Below are 20,740 nucleotides of genomic sequence, written 5' to 3' on the forward strand. Positions count from 1 at the left end.
AAGGATATATTGTACAGCACAGGGAATATAGACATTTGATAATAACTATAAACTGAGTATAACCTTTAAAAATTGTGAGTCACTATACACCTGTAACTTACATATTGTACAACAACTATACTTCAATTTAAAAAAAAATTTTTTTTAAAGGAAACGGATTTTGACAGAATGTAAACTCAACTAGGGCAAAGATTGTTGTTTGAATATCCCAAGTATTTGAAATAGTGCCTACATAGTAGGTGCTAAACATATATTTGTTGAATACAAGAAATGAACAAGGGAAGCTTTCACAAAAGGGGCCTACAAACTGACTACTGAAAAATAAATAGATTGAACTTGGGGTACCCCCAAAAAAATAAAAAAATAAAAATAAAAATAAAAGAATTCATGCAAAGATTAAAATATATATATATATATATATAAATAAATAAATAGTACTCGGTTCACAGAGAAGAGCCTTCCCGGGAGAAGGCAAGCCTGAGCTGAATGTGGTCGTGGGAAACTACGGCTTATTGACTGAACGACAGGAATCGCACTGTGGCAGCAGCATAGAGAATTTAGTGTGAAAGGTGAGAAAGCCGGAGCAGGTGGGTTGTCCAAGTTCTGAGTTCTACACTTAAAATCTTCAGTTGTGGCACGCAGAATCTTTAGTTGCGGCATGCGAACTCTTAGTTGTGGCATGCATGTGGGGATCCAGCTCCCCGACCAGGGATGGAACCTGGGCCCCCTGCACTGGGAGCCAGGAGTTCCAGCCACTGGACCAGCAGGGAAGTCGCTATGTGTTGATAGAAGTCTTTCTAACTTGATCATCCCTGTCCTTCAGGCAGTTGCATTGCCTGTTGCCTTCTCATCACCCAGCAGACGTCCCATGGATAGTTTAAAGCAGGCAAGATTTTTTTTTATCACTTAAAACAGTGCATTCTGTGTGCAGAGCATGAGCTGGAGATCTTGTTAAATGCAGATTGATTCAGCGAGTCTCAGAGTCTGCATTTGTACCAGCCTCCCAGGGGGTGCCAATGCTGCTGGTGCAGAGACCACACTTCGGGTAACAAGGACTTAGAATCCAACCCAAACACGAGGTACTTATACTTAATCATGGTCAACCAGAAGCAGCAGACCCTGTGGTCAAGTGTGTGGGTTCTGAAGCAAGATGGCCCGGTTCACAGCCACCTCTGCTTCTGTGTCACCTCTTGGGTCTCTTCCCGCATCTCACGTGTAAAATGGAGTAATAATTATACCCACCACATAGGGTCTTGTGAAGATTAAGTTCATTTTTAGGTGAAGAACTTAAAACAGTGACTAGCACGTGAGTGCTCAGTGCACATCAGCCATTATTACACTAGTCTGATGGCTTAATGCAATCATTTCCCTGCCTCAAGAAGAACCCAACTTTCCTGGAGAAATAGGACCCTAACTCGGCTTTTCTCCCCACGATGTAAGGCAAAGGCTGGTCACATTAAAGCACTCCTTGGGAGGTAAGAATACTCCAGAATGGGATAAGGGGGTATCTCTAATGCAAAAGCTCACGGGTAGAAGACTGGAGAAGGGGCTTAGGAGAGATGCTCCAGTGGTTTTCCTCCGTGAGATGAGGCTGAGTGCCTCTCACAGCACTGCCCTATGACAACTTCCATGTTCCGTTTCTACACCAAGATAATCTCTTACCTTACAGCGACCAAGCTCGTTTTTCTCTATTTAATTTGTTCCTTTTTAACCCCATATCCCACTCACTCCTCCCATGAACAACTGTAATTCCTGTATATAACTTTTTGCTTCTATGTGTTCTTACAAAATGAACATTTTGTACATGCGTTTTTAATTTACAGAATTGGTATTGTTACAGATCTCATTCAATTTCTTACATTCGCCACTCAGCACTGTATGTTTAGGATGGACCCACACAGCCACGTGTGCACCTAAGCCAATGTTCCTACCTGCTCCCCAGGACTCCTAGTGCGCCCACAGCATCTAACCTGCCCCCTCGACTTTCCACCTCCCAACAACTCAGACACTCAGACTGTCTGCAGCCTGCAACCACCATGGGTGTTGGTGAAAATTCCCATACATGCCCTCCTCTCGTCTCCCTAGGTTTAAGGAAGGATGCAGGCCAGCTGTGCCATCAGGTGCACTGCTCCAGGTCTGGCACCGCCTCCATCTTGGCCCCAGGAGGGTATTCTTGACAAATGGAGAAAAATATCAAAAAGAAGCACTTTTTTTTTTGCTAGTAGCAAGTTTTATTCTAGGCAACTGCAAACATCAAAGGGGACACTCACATAGGACCCAGGAGCCCACTCCCATCTCCCCGAACAATAGGGGGGCAGGCATTCAACACTCCTGAGGGACAGGTATCTGTGCACTTTTTCTCCATCATCTCAGGAATAGTCAATCCCAGAACTACTGTGGCAAGTGTCTGACCTGGACAACCTCAAGAAACAACTGGTATAATAGGAACCAACTCAAGTAACCACTGGTACGAGCTGAACAGCCTTAAGTAGTCTTCTACCCTGGGAGGCTGCAGAACCACAGCGAGGACGGGATGAACGGGCAGAGAGAAATCCAGAAGCAGCACCATATCTCAGCTCCTTTACAGGACCCTGCATTCCCAGCAGGGGCTTGGGGTCTACCCCTACTACTCTCTTCCTCTTGGTCAGTCAGCCCCATTCAAGAGTGCCAAGGACCCCTACAAGAGGGAGCCAGGCACTACGCCCTGATCTCTGGCCTAACTAAATGTGGGTGGGCTAAAAGAGCCCCATAAATGATTCCCTCCTAGAGGGCAGGCCCATTCCCCACGTTAGGAACAATTTCTACAACTCTGGAAATTTAAAAAGTGTCAGACTTTTTAACCAACTAATATCTAATTCCAAAAAAAGGTTCTTCAGAGCAGGGTAAGCAGTTCATTTAAATTATTTCGTCTACTTGTTATTAACAAGGAGACTACAAAAGAAGAGGAACTAGAGGGCTGTGCTTCCACACACCTGCTCACTCCTTTGGCCTGACTCAACCCTTGGGAAGACCTGAATGCCAGGACGGGCCCTGGAACAGGCCACTAGCCCTGCAGGCTCAGAGAGCCAACCCCAGCCCATGACTACCAGTTCAGATGGGAAAACTGGACAGTGCCAAGGAGATGGCCAACTCGGCAGCAGGGTAAAGACAGCAGGAGAGGCCTGGCCCAGACTCCTCCCCTTCCACGGTTTTCAGGACAGCCTTTGGGCTTGGCCTGGCGCCTGGTCAAGGGAAAGCAAATCAAAGTGACTCCCCTCAGGAAGCAGTCAGTCCCTGACTCTACAGTGTCTCTTTGGGGGGACAGTGCCAGCCCCCTCTGCCCCCCCCCAGTTGGGCGAGGGGCTGGCACCCCTAAAGCAGGCCATTAGGCCTTCCGGGCTCCAGGGCTAGCCCACCCCGCTCCCGCTGGTGGATCTTCTGGTGCTGCAGGAGGTGCTGCTTCTGGACAAAGCTCTTCTCACACTCAGTGCAGCTGTAGGGCCGCTCACCCGTGTGGATGCGCTGGTGCCGCACCAGATCAGACGGGTGGCTGAAGCTCTTGCCACAGTAACCACAGATGAGGGAACTCCGGCTTTTCCTCCAAGGGATGTGGCCAGGCAGGGCGACCAGGCTGTTGGGCGAGAACCGCTCCTGGACCCGGTGGCCGGCACTGGGCCCCTCCTGCAGGTGGCAGCGCTGGTGGGTCAGCAGGCTCACCCGGCAGCTGAAGCTCCTCGTGCACACGTCGCACTGATGCAGCTTCGGCTTCCGGGACGGGGGCTTAAGTCGGGGCCGGGGCCGAAGGCTCTCCTCTGGCTCCGAGGCTGCGTAAGACTCCCACCCCGAGTGGGTCCGCAGATGTGCAGCCAGCTGCTGCTTACAGCGGAAGCTGGCCTCACACTTGGAACATTCGTAGGGGCCAGTAGTGTCCCTTTTCAGCTTCAGGCCCTGCCCACACCCCTGACCCAGGGACAGCTGCCTATTAGACTTCTGCTTCGGGGGGCAGCCCAGAGTTCTAGGGTCTCTACTGCCCTCAGTGGGCTCCTCTGGATTAGTGCCCCCGGGACATGATTCCAAGAGGACAGAACCGCCCTGACCATCCCAGAGGTCCGCCTGCACCGGGCTCAGGAAAGCGTGCTCTTCGGCCACGCCTGAGAAGTCCCCGGGAAGATCAGCAGAGCTGTCCTGCGTGTACTGCGCCTCCTGCTTGATCATAACCCTGTCTGCTGCCAAGAGAAAGAAAAGCCACAAAAAAAGATCACATTCTAGCACCTTCAGTGTTTTCAGAGCTAAATAAACATCTGTGAATTTCAGAAAGGCTCAAATCAAAGTACCCCAGGATCCAGGGAATTAGGATAATTTGGGAAAGGATGAGACTGACTGGGTTGCAAGACCTGAAAAACTAACCCTATACTCAGGTAGAGACATACTGACTAGAAATCTGAGTATGTTATTCTGACAGAACAATGTTATATATTCTCCAAGTTTCTCCACAAATTTGTATTTAATCTCTGTGGTAAATGGTAAAATATACATAGGTAACACCTAAGCTAATTTCAGTGTTACACAGTGTTAAAATAATAATTGTGAATAATTAAAACACAAACCTATAGCTTAAAAATTCATACATCCAGCTCTCTTCTTCCTGCATTTTCTCCCCAAACTACCTGGTTTACAATAGTTTCTCCTACCTCTCACCCACTTAGCTCCACTCCTGGAGACTTACTAAAGCCTATCAGACACACTACCCTGTAGGGCACACAGAAGTGTGACGCGGCCGTGAATCCTAAGGGCGCCACACAACAGTGAAGCAGGTAAGATACACATATAATAGGCGAACTAACGTAATCATCAAGGAGTTTAGAATAAATGCCAGATGAGGTTACTAACAATCATTGTTTGGAATTTAGCAGTGGGAAAGCTCACTATAGGCTGCAGGGAGCAGGGACAGGTGTGCAATATTCTGCAGCCACTCACCTCGGTGGACACCACGAGAGTCTTCCTCCTCCAAGTCACCCAGCATCTCTGTACCCAACTCCGCTTCTCCTTCTGGCTGGCCAAGCACCTCTGGGTTGGAAACGGCACAGTATGAGCCCAGGAGAGAGTACTGGTCATTTGCCGATGAACAAGGTGACCAATGTCAAGGAGCTGATATTAAAACTTCAAAAGATTCAAAGTCTCTTTCCCCTAGCAGTTTGGGACAATTAGAAAACAATGGCCAATGCGAATGACACATTCAGCCAACTGCTGCCTTCAACGCGCCTTCTCAGCCACATGAGGCGCAGGCAGGCAGGCTCTAGAGCCACTGCTCTCCTCCCAACACCTCCCACAGACACGGGCTCCTTTCCAGGTGTCTAACTCCATCGGGGCTACAGCACGGCAAGCTAAGGTCAGCACTGCTATCCCCCACTGTGACAGACAAGGAAACAGCCACCAGCAGAACACGTGACCCAGCCGAGGTCACACAGTCCCCCCGCTGACCCATCTACTACTCTCCCTGCCCCTCCACTCCACTCCAGGCACACTGGCCCTCTGGACAATCCTCCACGGACTAAAGGATTTTGTCAACTAAACAAAATGCATTTATTATGTAATAGCCTATATTTTACATATAAAGACATACATCTATCAAGCAGAGCTTCTAATTAACACAAAATGAACACTGAGACCACAAGGACCAGCTGCAATTCCAGGTAAACGCCAAGAAACATTGTTTGCTGCCTGTCCATCCCAGGTTTCAAAGGATTTTTGTCAAGCAGTCCTAAGTATTAAAAGCAGAATGAAAAACCCTAGCCGTGTTACACTCTAAAACACACTATGACATCTTATCTATTCATAAATATTACCAAGAACTGACTCCATGAGCACAGAGAAGAAATACAAAATACACAACACTGAGAACTTTCCAAAAGTTTTCTTAAATTGAGGGCCTGGAGACTCCCATTTCTCAACCCAGCTGAGGTCAAGAAAGGACCCACAGCCCACTAGAGTCACATGTGTAGCCCAGGTCACGAGCTACTTGGCCAGGACCTGCAGGGTGTGTGAGAGCGAATTCTAGGGAGAAAACTGCTACTTACTAAGAGAGACCAGAGTCTCGTAGTTGCTCTTCATCACATTTGCGTAGAGCTCCTTCTGCCAGTCCTCCAGGTTCTCCCACTCCTGCTCTGAAAAACAGACTCCATCATTTTCAAGTGACCTGGACACCTGAAATCACAAATGTCATACAATGAGTGCCTCCTATCAAAGCCACAAGGGAAAAGCCAGCTACTGAGAATCTTCACTAACAAAGGGCTGGGCCCACCCCCTCTGGTCTGACTCTCAACCCTCAAGGCTTACCCTGGGGGCCTCGCCCTTGCTGCCCGGCGGCAGCCGCAGGACCCAGAAGTTCCTGTTCCTCAGCAGGTTCTCCATGTTCTCCAGCCGCCTCTGCAGCAGCCCGTACTCCTGCAGCAGGGTCCCCAGCACCGCCCACTTGCCCTCCAGCTGGTTTGCGAACTCCACGGCCGTCTTCTCGCAGTCGGCCAGCTTCTTCTCAGCCGTCCCAGTCCGCCCCTCCAGGCTCTGCAGGCGGGCAGCCTGGGACTCCATCTTCTTCTCCACGGCTTGAATAGCGGCCACCACGGTCCAGAGTGAGATCTCTGTGGTCTGCAAATAGGAGCTTTTCTCAGTTGCTTGAGGGGGCGGCGTGGAGGAAGTCAAAGGGGTGGAGCAGCGCTTCCTCCTGTGCTGAAGAACCAGGTGAACCAGGCACAGGGTCAGGCGGTCAGTGTCACTTCCAAACAACAGGTTAAAAAACACAATGGGTCCAGTGGGTCCAGGAGCGCTTACAGCACCTAGTTTCTACTAGTTTTTTTTTAATTTAAAAAGCACGTGCTTTTTATATTCTGATACTGCAAATTATACACGTACAACGTAACAAGAAAAAAACAAAAAAGCAGCAAGAAAAACGTATGTAAAATACTACCATCCAGAAATAAGCTGTTGGAATTTTGGTGTATCTCCTATAAGTTTTTTCATCTTTTAACTTATTTCTTTTTCAACAAAATTGCAATCATATTGTACATGTTTTGTTACCCGTGTTTCACAGTCAGCATGTTCTGTAAGACTTTCCTGTGTCAGTATTCATTTTTTAAGCCAATTTCTTTCCATTTGATATTTTGGACTATTTGTAATACTTTGCTCTGATAAATGATGTAATTTACATCCACACTCAACTCCACATTCCTGCTAGACTTCATAGTTGATCACATGACCCCTGCTGAAAACCTTTCAACGGCTCTGCACAATTAAGACAAAATTCCTTAGGAGGACCAACAAGACTCACTTCATCCATCTTTACACCCTAACAACTAGTATAGTGAAAACTAATTCCTTCATAAACATTTACTTAAATGACTTGACTAAGTCTGACATCGTCCTCAGACTTCACATTTTTATGGTCTGACCCTAACAGTAGAAAACTCACTGTGGCTAAAGCTCAGAATTACGAACACCAACCCTTGGGAAGTCTTCCTGAGCTGTCTTCTTGCCCCCACTGTCCCACTGCATGTTCATTTCAGTCCTAAACCTCGGCAAGCTTCATATTCTTTTAAACAGGACACACTTTATATTCAAGGGTGCTTCTCTAGCCATAATGAGCACATTGAGAACAAGATACTGAAAGGAAAATATCTTTGAAAGAACTGCTAGGGCCAAAGCTTATGGCCTGGAGAGAGAAGGGACAAGACGAAAGCAATCGGCACAGAACTGAACACTTAAGTTTGGCCATGACCTACTCCAGTTAGCCAACTCAGTTCATTATTGAGCATATGAGTCAAAAGCTTAAACATTCCCCTTAAAAAAGATTTAAAGAAAAGTTTAATGTAAAAGAAAGATACAAATGACCCCAAAAAATTAGATTCCTGGATAAATTCATTTCATCACACGTTCTGCTTTCAACCTTAAGTCTCTAAGTCTCTAGTTTTTTCGAGTTTCCTCCTTCCTCTCTGGGCCCAGCACTGTGTTGCTTGCTAGCACTTTTTCCAAACAGGAAGGTGGGCTGGGATCTGAGCAGAGACATAACATCCCTCCTCTTTCACATAGTCAAAGGCTAAAAAGAGCAGGCAAGCCAAGTTTCCTCTTTCCTTTTGTTTTAAATTATCTATCATGACAGAAACAATTCGAATGTCCAACTCGTGAATGGATAAACAAACTGCGGTCCATTCATATGTTATGGGTTCAACTGTGTCTCCCCAAAAAGATATGTGGAAGTCCTAACCCCCAGTACCTCACAATGTGATCTTACTTGGTGCTAGTCTTCCCAAGTAATCAAGTTAAAATTAGGTCATGAGGGTGGGCTCTAATCCAATGCGATTCTAATATTCTCCTAATAAAGTAGGAGAAATACAGACACTGAGACACACACACGCTGAGAGAAGAGACAGTGTAAAGGCACACACAGGGAGAAGACGACCACGTGAAAATGGAGGCCGAGGTTGGAGTTATGATGCCACAAATCAAGGAAATAACTGGCACCAAGAGAAGCTAGGTGAGAGGCGTGCAGCAGATTCTCCCTCACGGTCCTCATAAGTGGACGCCTTGATTTCAGACTTCTAGCTTCCAGAACTGTGAGACAATAAATTTGTTGGTTAAGCTACCTAGTTGGTGGGACTTTGTTAGAGCAGCCCTAGGAAAGACACACCATACATCAGAATACTCCTCAGCAATGAAAAGGAACGCATCATTGATACTTCCAGCAGCGTGGGTAAATCTCAAAATCACTATGCTACGTGAAAGAAGCCAGACACAAAATGCTATGCACTGTATTCCATTTACATGACATTCCGGAAAAGGCAAAACCAGAGACAAGAAACAGAGACCGGTGGTTGCCAGGGGCTGGGATTGGGGGAAATTAATTACTTAGGGGTACTTTCGGGGATGATGCCAATATTCTATAACTTGGTAATATGATGGCTACACATTTTTCAAAACTCACTGAACTACAGTTATGCCTAAGGAGTGAATTTTACTGTATATAAATTTTATCTCAGTAAACAGAGCTTAGAACGTCAAGGAAGGAGAAAATGTTACCTCTCATAAAAGATACCATAAATAAAGTCTAAAAACAAACAGGGAGAGAACATTTGTAAACAGGATATGAAGTGGAAAGAAAAGTAACCCAAAGATAAAACTGCAGACTATAAATAATTTGCTAAAGTGGAAATGCAGGTATCAATAAGCAAATGAAAAGACAACCACATCAGCAGTCAGGAATGCAGATATAACCACGTGAAACCACTTTTCACCCACCAAGTAGAGAAATATGAACGAGAGGGGCGGGAGTAGTGTTCAGAGACAACTATCATATGGTAAAACTGGCACTTTCATAACATTCCTGGAAGGAATGAAAAATACTACAAACTTGGAGGGAAGAAAATATCCAAACAGTCATTAAAAACCCTTTCACCTAGTAATACCACTATGGGAATCTTAAAAAATAAACGGCATTATTATTTAGTGGCATACATACAGAGATAATTACTGGCAACTTTCCTTCAAATAGCCAAAACCTGGCAACAATCTAGGTGTCTATTTTTTTTTTTTTTGCCACGCCACGTGGCTTGAGGGATATCTTAGTTCCCCGACCAGGGATTGAACCCGGGCCGTGGCAGTGAAAGCACAGAGTCCTAACCACTGGAGGATGAAGGAACTCCCTCTAGGTGTCTATTATAAGAGAATAATTAAGTAAATTATGGCACAACCAAAGATGATGTTATACACCTGTTAAAAAGAATGAATTAGATCTAAATGTAAGATATGGAAGACTGTTGTTTATCATACAGTGATAGGCTAAAAGTCAACTTTTAGGGAAATATATTTATTATGACTTCATTTTTCTAAAGAAAAGATATGTGTATGTGTTTGTTTCCGTGCACAGAAAGGTTTGGGAAGATATTCATCAAACTACACTAACATGAGTCAGCCCCAGGAAATGAGAGAGAGAGATTTTAATCTTTGATTATAAACTACTGCTTGTTTTACTTGTTTTAATAAACATGTATTCCTCTATAATCTTTTTCTTAAATTTCATATGTAAGGATATTCCTTAAGGCAGTGAGAAATTTTTAAAAGTATACTTACACTGACTGTATTTCTAGATTTTCTGGGACAGTCCTGCTTGCATATTGTATCATACTGTCAGATCATGTATCCTACACTGGGCCTGCAGCTATGGTCTGAAACCTGTGATCGTTAAGTACAAGACACAGCCCCTGTTGTTAAGGAACCTACAGTCTGCTTGAGTAAAACACTAATCAATTAAATAACACTCTAAAGTGATACCTGATAAAGCTGGACTAGATGATATTTAAGGCCACTTCTAACTGAGATATTATGACTTTTTAATATTGAATAGTTAAAAAAGAATATCTACATAATATATAAAATATACAAAGTAGTGACAACAAATCTCCATGTAACCACCACTCAGTTTAAAAAATTAAGAATAAATATATATGTATACACACTCACACACACACATATACACATACACAGAGCTTACCTCGGAGATATTATGAGTTCTGTTCCAAACCACCACAATAAGGCAAGTATCACAATAAACCAAGTCATATGAATTTTTTGGTTTTCTAGTACAGTACATTATTTTGCACTCTAATGCAATGATATTATGTCTTAAAAAATGTACATACCTTAATTAAAATATATTTTATAGCTAAAAAATGCTAACCATCATCTGAGCCTTCTTTTTGCAATATTAACATCAAAGATAACCGATCACCATAATAAATAATAATGAAAAAGTTCAACATATTTTGCGAATTACCAAAATGTGACACAAAGACACAAGTGAGCAAATGTGTTGGAAAAATGGTGGACGATAGACTTGCTCAACAGAGTTGCCACAAACCTTCATTTGTAAGAAACACAGTATCTGCCAAGTGCAATAAAGCAAAGCACAATACAATGAGATATGCCTGTGTGTGCCTGTGTTTTATATGTCACCTTTACAGTCCTTTGTGCGACTCTCTGAACTACTATCCCAAATTTGGTTTTTCACTATTAACTGCCCTTTTTCATGGTTTTTTGGTTTTTTTTTTTTTACCATGTTTCCAAAAAAATACATTCTTTTAATTTTGCATGTTTTAGGATTTTATATGAGCAAGTCACTCTTCTACAACTCCTGGGAATAGCTTGTTGGTGCAGGTGGCTTTAATTAATTCATTTTTCACTGCTGTATAATATTCCATTGTGTGACTATACTACAATTTATTTTTCCATTCCCCTACTGATGTTTCCCCATCTTTGTCATTACAAACAGTGCTATGATGAATGGAACTGTGCCTGGCTTCCAGTGGACATGGCAAGTTTCCCAAGGGTATACTCCTAGGAAGGGAATTGTTGGCTCATAGGGTATATACACATCCTGAATTTAAGCAGATAACATCAAATGTTTTCCAAAGCATTCGTACAAATTTCACTCCTGTCACAAGTCTAAGTATTCTGGTTGTTCCACAACTTAATCGACATTTGTTCCTGTCAAACTAAAATTCGTGTCCCTCTAGTAAATCTGAAATGATACCTCAAATTTTCATCTGCATTTTCCTTGATTATTAACAATGGATGAGCCTCTTTTTTATGTTTATTGGCCATTCAAATTTCCCCTTCAGTGCTGAAGGCTTTAATCCATTTAGCTTTTGGGTTATTGGACTTCTCATAGGAGCTATGAGGTTGTCTCACAATTTCTCTGTAAATTCTGCATACTAATCTCTATCAGTTATATGTGTTACAAATAACTTTCCTTATTTGTGCCTCATTTTAAAAGTCTCTTTGTTATCATTTGATAAAAAGTCCTTAGCTTTAGTTTTATCAGTGTTCTTTTGTCATTTGAACTTTTAGTGTCAGGTGTAAAAAAAATCTGTATCCCACAATACTGTCTTCTTAAACATTTGACAGTTTTGACTTTCACATTTAAGTATTTATCTCAACTAGAAATGAGACAGTATATGTGTACAGTGCAAGCCTCAATTTTCATATAAGAAGTCAACAGATCTGATACTATACAATGAAAAAACCCATCATTTACCCACTAATTTGTAATGCTGTCTCTGTCATAAATCAAGTTTTCATACATACAATCAGTCTGTTTCTTGCATCTCTATTCTGTTCTATGGGTCAATTTTTCTACTGTTTTACCAAAATCACCATCTTAACGACCACAACTTTTTTGATAATTATTGACATCTGGTATGACAAGTCCCACCTCCTTATGTTAGAGGAGTATTTTGACTATTTTTGGCCTGTTGATAGTCTGCAAGCTTGAAAGGTTTCACAAAAATATCTTTAGAGATTTTGTCTGGCACTGCATCAAATCTATAGATAAATTTGAGAAGTGACATCTTTAGGATAAAATATTTCAATCCACACAAACCATATATGCTCCTTTTCTAAGGTATTTTTAATATCTTTTGATATTTAAATATATTCCATAGGTATCTGTTACAATCATCAACTGCTATATCATAAATAATTCCAAAAATTTAGTGGCTTAAGACAACAACATCTATTTGTTCACGAATCTGCAATTAGAGGAGGGTTTGTCAGGGACAGTTTGTATCTGCCCCAATCCACGTCAAGTGGAGCAAATCACAGGCAGGCAGGTGCTGGAAACACCTGAAGAATCCCTAGCCACGTGGAGAGGGATGATGGTGGTGGTGATGGTGATGTTCTGTTCAACAACCCTACCTAAGGTCCCAGTCTACAGTCAGCATCAACCACCAGAACACACTTTCATTTTTTTTTTAAGCTCTTTATTGGAATATAATTGCTTTACACTCTTGTACCAGTTTCTGAGGTACACCAAAGTGAATCAGCTGTATTTATACATATATCCCCATATTCCCTCCCGCAACTCCCTCCCAACCTCCCTGTCCTGGCCCTCTAAAGCATCACCCATCATTGAGCTGATCTCCCTTTGTTATACAGCAACTTCCCACTAGCTATCTATTTTACATTTGGTAGTGTATCTATGTCTATGCTACTCTCTCACTTCGTCCCAGCTTCCCCTTCGCACCCTCCCAACCCCGTGTCCTCAAGTACACTTTCATTTCTAATAGGGTATTTTTGCCTTCTTTTTTCTTCATTAATCTAAGCATTGAAATTATATATTGACAGATATACGGATTAAAAAAATATTATCCTCTATATCTGTGCTGTCCAATATAACAGCCACTAGAAACATGTGAATGTTAAATTTTTTAATTTTTATTATTTATTTTTATTTTTTGGCTGCATCAGGCCTTAGCTGCAGCAATGGGATCTTTCATTGCAGCGTGCAGGCTCTTCACTGCAGCATGCAGGCTCAGTAGTTGTGGCATGCAGGTTTAGTTGCTCAGCAGCATATGGGATCTTAGTTCCCTGACCAGGGGTTAAACCAGTGTCCCCTGCATTGCAAGACAGATTCTCAACTACTGGACCACCAGGGAAGTTCCAGATGCTTAAGTTTAAATTAATTAAAATTAAATTAAAAATTCAGTTCCTCAGCTATTGAACTACATTGCAAGTGCTCAAATAGCCACATGTACTTTGTGGCTACTATACTGAACAGGGCAGGGAGAATATTTCCATCCTCTCCGAAAGTTCTATTGAATGCATTACACCCTTACTAGTTTTTTCCTGTTTGATAAAATACTAAGGTTATTTTAAAATTTCTACTATGATAGTGAATTTTCCTGTAGTTCTATCAATTTTTGTTTTATATATTTTGAGGCTATATAATTAGAAACATCCTATCAGCCTGGTAAACTGAGTCTTTTACCATTACAGAAGGAGTAGTAGCCCTCTATCTCTAGCAGTATTAATACAGTTAAGCCAATCTTCTTTTGATTAGTATTAGCCTGGAACATGTTTTCATATCCTTTTATATTCAATCATTTCTACAGCTGTTATCTTTTAGCTGTATCTCTTATAAACCATTTGCTGAACTTTATCCTATCCTAGCAATCTTTGCCTTTTAACTAGAACATTCAGTCCATTTATATTTATTGTAATTGTTGATCTATATTTATTTTTCTCTTCTTTCTGCTATTTATACCATCTTCTTTCTTGCCTTTAGATGACTTTTTCCTCATTCTATTATTCCCCCTTTTAAACTGTAAGTTACACAGCCAACTTCGTCCTAAAAATTACTTACAAAAACCTTTTGACATCTGAATTCTGATCATCTTTTCCTAACTTTTACATCAATGCTGCCATGTATTTTAATTCTGCCTTTGTTTTTAACCCACAAGAGACTGCTACTGTTTTATTCAGTCAACGGGTGTTTAGATTTACCCATTTTAATGGATCATCATACTTTCTTACATTTTCACTTACCACTTAAGATAATTTTCCTTGTACCTGAAGTATATCCTTTAGAATTTCCTTTAATGAGAGCATATTGGTAATAAATTGTCAGTTTTAATTTGTCTGAAAATATCTTTATTTTACTGTTGTTTCTGAAAGATACTTTTGTGCAGTATAAAAATATGGGATTACATAATTATTTTCTTTTAGCCCTTCGATGAAATCATTCTACTGCTGGCTGGCTTCCACTGTTGTTGAGAAACTGAACTTCATCAGCCTTACAATGGTTCATTTGAAGCTAATCTTTTTTGTTTAGCTGCTTTTAAGAATTCTCTCTGCCTTGTAGTCTGTACTTTCACTATTACTGTCTAGGTAGAGATTTCATTATGTTTATCCTGATTGGGATCTACTGGGCTTCTAAGTGTTAGTATTTGCATCAGTTCTACAATATCCTCAGCCATTAACTATTCATTAAATACAGCCTCCAGTGCAGACTGTGTCTGTGTGTGTGTGTTTCCTAGTGGAATTCCAATATGTTTTTCTTCTGGAATTGCAATATCTTAAATCTCTGAAAGTCTAATTTTGTTGCTCATTAATTTTACTGGCTTTTTCTCATAGCCTTTCACTGCTTTTTGGATAACTTTTTATTGTAAATTCATCTTTCTTGGAGTTTTATCTATGAGAATTATTTGAAGTCTAAGTGTACACTCCTTCAGAGAAGATTTGTGTTTATGTCTGATAGATAGCTGGAGGTTCTACTTTAAACTAAATTCTTGGCTTAAGGTTTCCCAGGTTTCAAATGATCCCAAGGTCGTGTGAATTCAGGCAATAATCCCACTTCAGAGTCAGCATGAATTCTCAAGGAGCACCTTGCACCCATCTGTTAGCACCAAGGTTTGACATGATTTTCTTTGCAATCACTCCCTGGGGGTAATAGCTTACTTTCAGTTCACCCTAAATGTTGCCCTTTGAAGTCTCAGTTTTATGAGACTGGAGTAGCAGGCATCTTAGGCTCCCCACCTTTGTCTTCTATTTTCCAGGCCCCTTGAGATCATTAAACACTGATGACTGTTCAGCAAATTCCCCCAAAGTTGGCTTCAGAACTCTGCTTACCTCTTAAGAGCTCCCCCTTTCACTTAGCCTTTGGGCTCCATGTATTCATAACTAAGTACATTTCAAATACATTTGTTTCTCCCCCTCAGCATTTTTAGTCGTTTTTATCAGGGCACCCACTTGGCCATACTGTCAAATGAGAGGCACAGAGTCCTCATGTGAAGATAAGAAAAGAAATATGCTCAAGGGCAATTTAAACACATTCTGCAATGACAGATCCATAAATCACTTAAAGCACACTTGGGGATTTTGGAGGATCTTTAAAACTTCCTTTTATCAAGGTCTGTTGAAGACACGTAGGTAACTGCACTGACCAGTCTGGAAAAAGTACTCTGGAAGTTAATAACTTGTCTTCCTGCCCAACTTTAGTACTACAATTTGGTCCTGAGGAACAGGCAAGTCTTAGAGTGGATCACCTTGGCTTAAAGGAATCAAATGAGGTAAATATCGTGGTATCATTAACATCTGTGCCTTGTTTTCATAATTCGTTTAAAGTTAATACTGTGTTAAATCTTCCAATCCTTCCCCTCTTAGTTCTTGCCCACTTCCTACAAAAATCAAATACAAGGCATCCAGCTCATGGTCAAGTTTTCACTACAGGATCTCCTTAGCCCTCTATTCTCATAAGGATCTCACATGATTCTGAAAGTGTTTCCAGATCGAGAAATGCTGCACTAAAAAACAATTAAGCTCCACCTGCCCTTTCCATAGCAAATCCTCTAGTAGTATCAAAGTAACCACCACTTTGTAATAATATGAGTGTCAGAGTTGCCAGGAACCTTAGAGATCATCTAGTAAGTAGTCCAACACTCCCAATTTACAGCTAAGGAAACAGAGGCTTAAAGTGAACACAGCTGCCTAAAATCACTAAAGTGGATAGCTGAGAGCTGAGTTACGGCTGAAACCCAGTTTCCCGACTCCTTGCCATTCCCTGAGTGGGGACACCTGGGGGAGGGGAAGAGGGAAAGAGATCAACAGCTTCACAGACAAAAGCCAGGTAACACCTGTCCCCAAAGGAGAAAACGCCCAGCCTGACTTCAATCTGCGGCTGCAAGCCTGGACAGAGTCTGGAGCAGGCAAAAGGAACGAGGGAAACCCATCAGCCAGAGAATGAGCTGGTCGCAGAAAGACAGAGTCCTGGGGTCCCCGGAGGACCGAGCAAGTTCGTGGCAAAGACGGGGACCCAGGGTTTCCAATCCAGCCCCCTCACCAGCCTTGAAACGGGCTCTCTTTAAGGCGCGAGAAAACGTGTCGAGACGGTAGCAAACCCAAGAACATGAAAGAAGCCTCCGAGAAGTTCCTCGGCGAAGGCGCGTGGCGCGTGCTCTGGCCCGACGCGGAGAATACCGACGGGGCTGGGGTCGCGGGGGGAGCTCGGCGTTAACCCACGCCAGCCGCGGAACACGGACGCCCAGTCCCGCCGGGGTCCGCACCTCGAAGCCCCGCCCCGGCCGGGGCTCCGCTGTCCCGAACGCGCCCGCGGGTCCGCGCCAGGAGGTCTCTTACCCGAGCAGGCGCTGACTCCGCCATGACTGCCAGTAGCCCCCCAACACCTGGGCCCCGCCTGATACGCCTCGCACTGCGCGCGGGTCCGCTGGGCGCCCCCGGCCCCTCCTCGAAGCCGCCCCCAGCGCCGTGTTGATACAAGGTGCATTATGGGAGTTCGGCCCTCCCGGGCCAAGACGGGCGCCGGGCGCTTGTCCTCACCGCGCGGAATTCCCCCTTACGCCCCCGTGCGACAGGAGGGTGAACAGCACCCCGGCACTCCGAGCAAGAGAGAGACGGGACTCGATCTTTCAAGGTCGAGTGCAGATTCGGAATTTACAGCAAACCCATGGACCTTTTTGTGTCTTCTACGTGCCCAGCACTCTGGTAGGTAATTTGAGGGATTCGAAAATGTATACAACTCAGACTTTGCTCTGAGGGAAGAACGTGTGATCCGGTGGGGGAAAAGAGATAAGGCCCCAAATGGCAAGCGGTTTTATTCCAAAAGTACACCTGTTATTTCGTTTTTTAGGAACTAGAAACACATTTCTCATATTAAGAGTGGGTTAGGTGCCCAGGCCAACCCACGGAAGCCTATCAGTGATAGTAATCATGCCTTGGAAAATCCAAGATAGCCCTGATTTCATATCCAGCCCACACGCTACATGTTAAACCCCGCATTCTGAGTTTTGGATTGAAAAGCATGGTTGCTTTACCATTTGATCACGCAATACACAACACGGATGCAACCGTAATTATGTAATTGGTGCCACATTGTCTCTATAGAGACAGGCGATGAATTTCCACTTTGAATAACAGACACGAAGCACTTCCCTTGAGAACTAAACTCTTAAGATCAACAAAAGTATGTGCACATGACCGGCTCCTTCTTAGCATGTGGACTCAGTTCAGACTTTACCTCCTCTGAAAGACATTCCCTGTCCACCCTGTCTACAGCCCAACACCTGCCTTGTTACCCTGTTCGAAATTTTTCATAGCATTTATCACTATCTGAAATAACCTCATGTTTTCATTAATTCGCATAGTAATTATCTTTCACTAAAATATCCCTCCACTGTTATCCAACATGTCTTGCATACAGAAATGCTCATAAATATTTCTGGATGATGAAATAGTGAATCAGAAAGTAAGGGCAGGAAAAGTCAGCTCCAAGAGAACACACGATGTCCAGGACGACGAGAGCTACAGGGTACTGATTGAATCATGAATACACCTTAAGAAAAAAAGGGATAGGCTGAGAAAATTAGTCACCCATGGAGATATGTCTCAGGCCAACAAAAACTTACTGTCAGATACATAAAAAAAGTATCATGATTGTAGTAGTGGCAGACATATCAGGACATAGGATACTGAGGTCACTAAACAGTTCAGTTATAGAATTCACGCTCTCTATTCTGTTTCTGTGTTCACCAGGCAAACTTCTGATGATGCAGGTTCCCATGTAGCTCCTGGGAGACAACATGCAGGCCAGGCGGATGCAAATGTCCAGACCACCCCTGGAAATTATTAAACTTATTCTCTAGCTTAGCCATCAGTCTCTGAGAGCCAGCATGATTCAGCATCCCTGCCTGGAACTCTGGAAAAATATTTAGATCAAATTACCAATGTGCAAGTGAGGCAGTACCAGGCGCTGGTTTGCAGTCTCGCAGGCTTGCAGAGGTGGTGCAGTGATTTGGAAAGTGGGCTCAGGACTGAGGGCATCTGGGTCCCTAGCCCAGCGCTGCCACTTACTACGAGGGTAAGTCAAAAAGTATCCGCACTCCGATTTTTATCAAACTTCTATTGGCCGCACTGTCTTATCAGCGCTTTCCGTTCAAGGCTACTGTCTTCCCAGTCACTGCTGTGCAGATTTGAACATGTTAAATCGGTTCCTTTGTAACTGCGATGCGAGCAAAAATGGATGCCCCACTTGTGATTTGCATGAAAGAAGAGCAGCGTCCAGTGATTCGTTTTCTGTGGTCTGAGAGTTTACCTGGTGCCATTATTTATCAAAGACTTTGTGCGCAGTATGGAGAAAGTGTTTTGTCGCAAAGTGTGTATGAATGGATAGAGAAGTTCAAGGAAGATCACACAAGTGTTAGCCATCAACAAGGAGCTGGATTCACTTCTGATGAAGTGAAGACAGCGGTGCATTCGGGGTTCACAGCTCAGCCTAAAACATTTTTTAATGAGGGAATACGAAAGCTTGTTGACAGATGGACAAGTGTATTGAAAAGCAAGGAGATTATGTCAAAAAAATGATGTATTTGTCTTTTCTAAAATTTAATTAAAATAAATTCTACAGCCAGAGTGTGGATAATTTTTGACTCACCCTCCTAGATGTGGACCTTGGGCAAGTCATGAACTTTTCAGCACCTCCATGACCTCATTATTAGTGAGGAATAATAGCAGCACGTATTTCATAGAGTTATTGTGCAGATTGCATGAGTTAGTTCAAATCAAGTGCTTGGAACAGTGCCTGTCACAGGTTAGGAGCTCAAGAAGCACGCCTGGTCCTTATTACTCTTTGTGAAATAACAGGTGTAAGTAAGGCGCTTGTGCAGCTGAAAGCCTGATATATAGCAAGCACTCAGTAACAAGCAGTTTCTCATTTTGGTTCGTTTTTGCTTTGGCAAGGTCCGAGCCTTGACCTGCAATGAATTCAACAAGATAATGTCACCTTGTTGCATCTTTAGAAGCTACCCATTTGTCCTTTCCCAATGACACTCAGATCTTGAGGACACATGCCTTCAAAACTTTTAAACGCAGTTGACAATTATTCGCATTGGTGGCAGTGGTATTAGAGTCAAGGAAATATACTCTTACTACTTCTATCCTGCCGTCTCTACATCTGTACACAATGAATGTAACATGCAGAGCTGAAAGCAACCTTAACATCGTCTTACCCAAACTCTCATTTTCAGTGACAGAAAAAAGTATTCTTTGAATCACAAATAATATAGTTTAATAATGTTTTAAAGTACTTATCTTGTCCCTTAAATTTTCTTTCATATGATTCAAAGCACACATATTAGCATATATATGTACATATATGTATGCCCAAACATTTTTTTTAACTCAAGAAAGTTTATAGACCATGGCTTTGAGGCCGTTTCTAGTCTGTTCTCCTTACCATTCTGCACGTCTCTAGATGGCAGAGACCATATCTTTTATGCTCCTCTCCCATCAGTGACGCCCTGGGGAGCATGCCCCACTCAGCTTCAGGGTCAGTGAGAAGCCCAGAATGAACCCTCCCTGGCTCAAGCTGCTCCCCCACCCCCACCCCCAACATATATATGTGTGTAGTGGACATCTGTTAACCTCATCAGCCTAGTACTTCTCACTTCCTCTGGGCACATATACACCTCCTTCCCTATGGGGATGGTGCCTCCTGGGCTCTAGCCATGTAATTCAAACGGATGCTGCCATCTTGTTACAGTTCCAGCCTGGACACAGTGACTGTTTGAAAGGCAGGCATATGTCTCAAGCCAGCCCAATCATAGTACCCTAGCCTCCTGGCCACAGTAATTGAGTCAGGGGTGGGCATATGACTTAAGCTCTTCCCTGGGATCCTTCTAACTGGAGCTGCGGGAACAGGTTAATTTCCTCTCTGGTGAAGCTATAAATGTGAGTCAGGAATAGTCTTGTCCCCCATTTTTTGAAGTTAGTTCTAAAGAATGATCCCAGCACACAGAAAGGAGCAGAGATGACACATTTTTGCCTCTGTCCAGGACTGGTTGTTCAACTATTCCTCTGAGTCTGTGGATGATTCCAGGTTCTCTCCAGAAACTTCCACTTTCTCCATGGTTGGCCAGTCAGCCTC

The 20,740-nt window shown here is 43.1% G+C and overlaps 1 protein-coding gene across 4 annotated transcripts; it reads right to left on the reverse strand.

Moving 5' to 3' along the window:
• Positions 1 to 2,223: 2,223 nt before the first annotated feature.
• ZNF212 (zinc finger protein 212) lies at positions 2,224 to 17,110 on the reverse strand. 4 transcript variants are annotated; one of them, XM_057733141.1, is made up of 5 exons: positions 16,939 to 17,110; positions 6,316 to 6,624; positions 6,057 to 6,183; positions 4,957 to 5,046; positions 2,224 to 4,205 (listed from the first exon to the last, which is right to left on the reverse strand). In XM_057733141.1, the coding sequence occupies exons 1-5, from the start codon at positions 16,960 to 16,962 to the stop codon at positions 3,352 to 3,354; spliced, it is 1,404 nt and encodes a 467-aa protein (XP_057589124.1). In that variant the 5' UTR covers positions 16,963 to 17,110; the 3' UTR covers positions 2,224 to 3,351. The 4 variants fall into 4 exon arrangements, with proteins under 4 accessions (XP_057589124.1, XP_057589123.1, XP_057589122.1 ...); XM_057733140.1 differs by having other exon boundaries at positions 6,057 to 6,138; positions 6,316 to 6,705; XM_057733139.1 differs by having other exon boundaries at positions 2,224 to 4,202; positions 6,316 to 6,705; positions 16,939 to 17,109.
• Between the last annotated feature and the right edge of the window lie 3,630 nt (positions 17,111 to 20,740).

The sequence above is a fragment of the Hippopotamus amphibius genome, chromosome 4 (assembly GCF_030028045.1).
Source record: "Hippopotamus amphibius kiboko isolate mHipAmp2 chromosome 4, mHipAmp2.hap2, whole genome shotgun sequence".
Lineage (NCBI taxonomy): Eukaryota > Metazoa > Chordata > Mammalia > Artiodactyla > Hippopotamidae > Hippopotamus > Hippopotamus amphibius.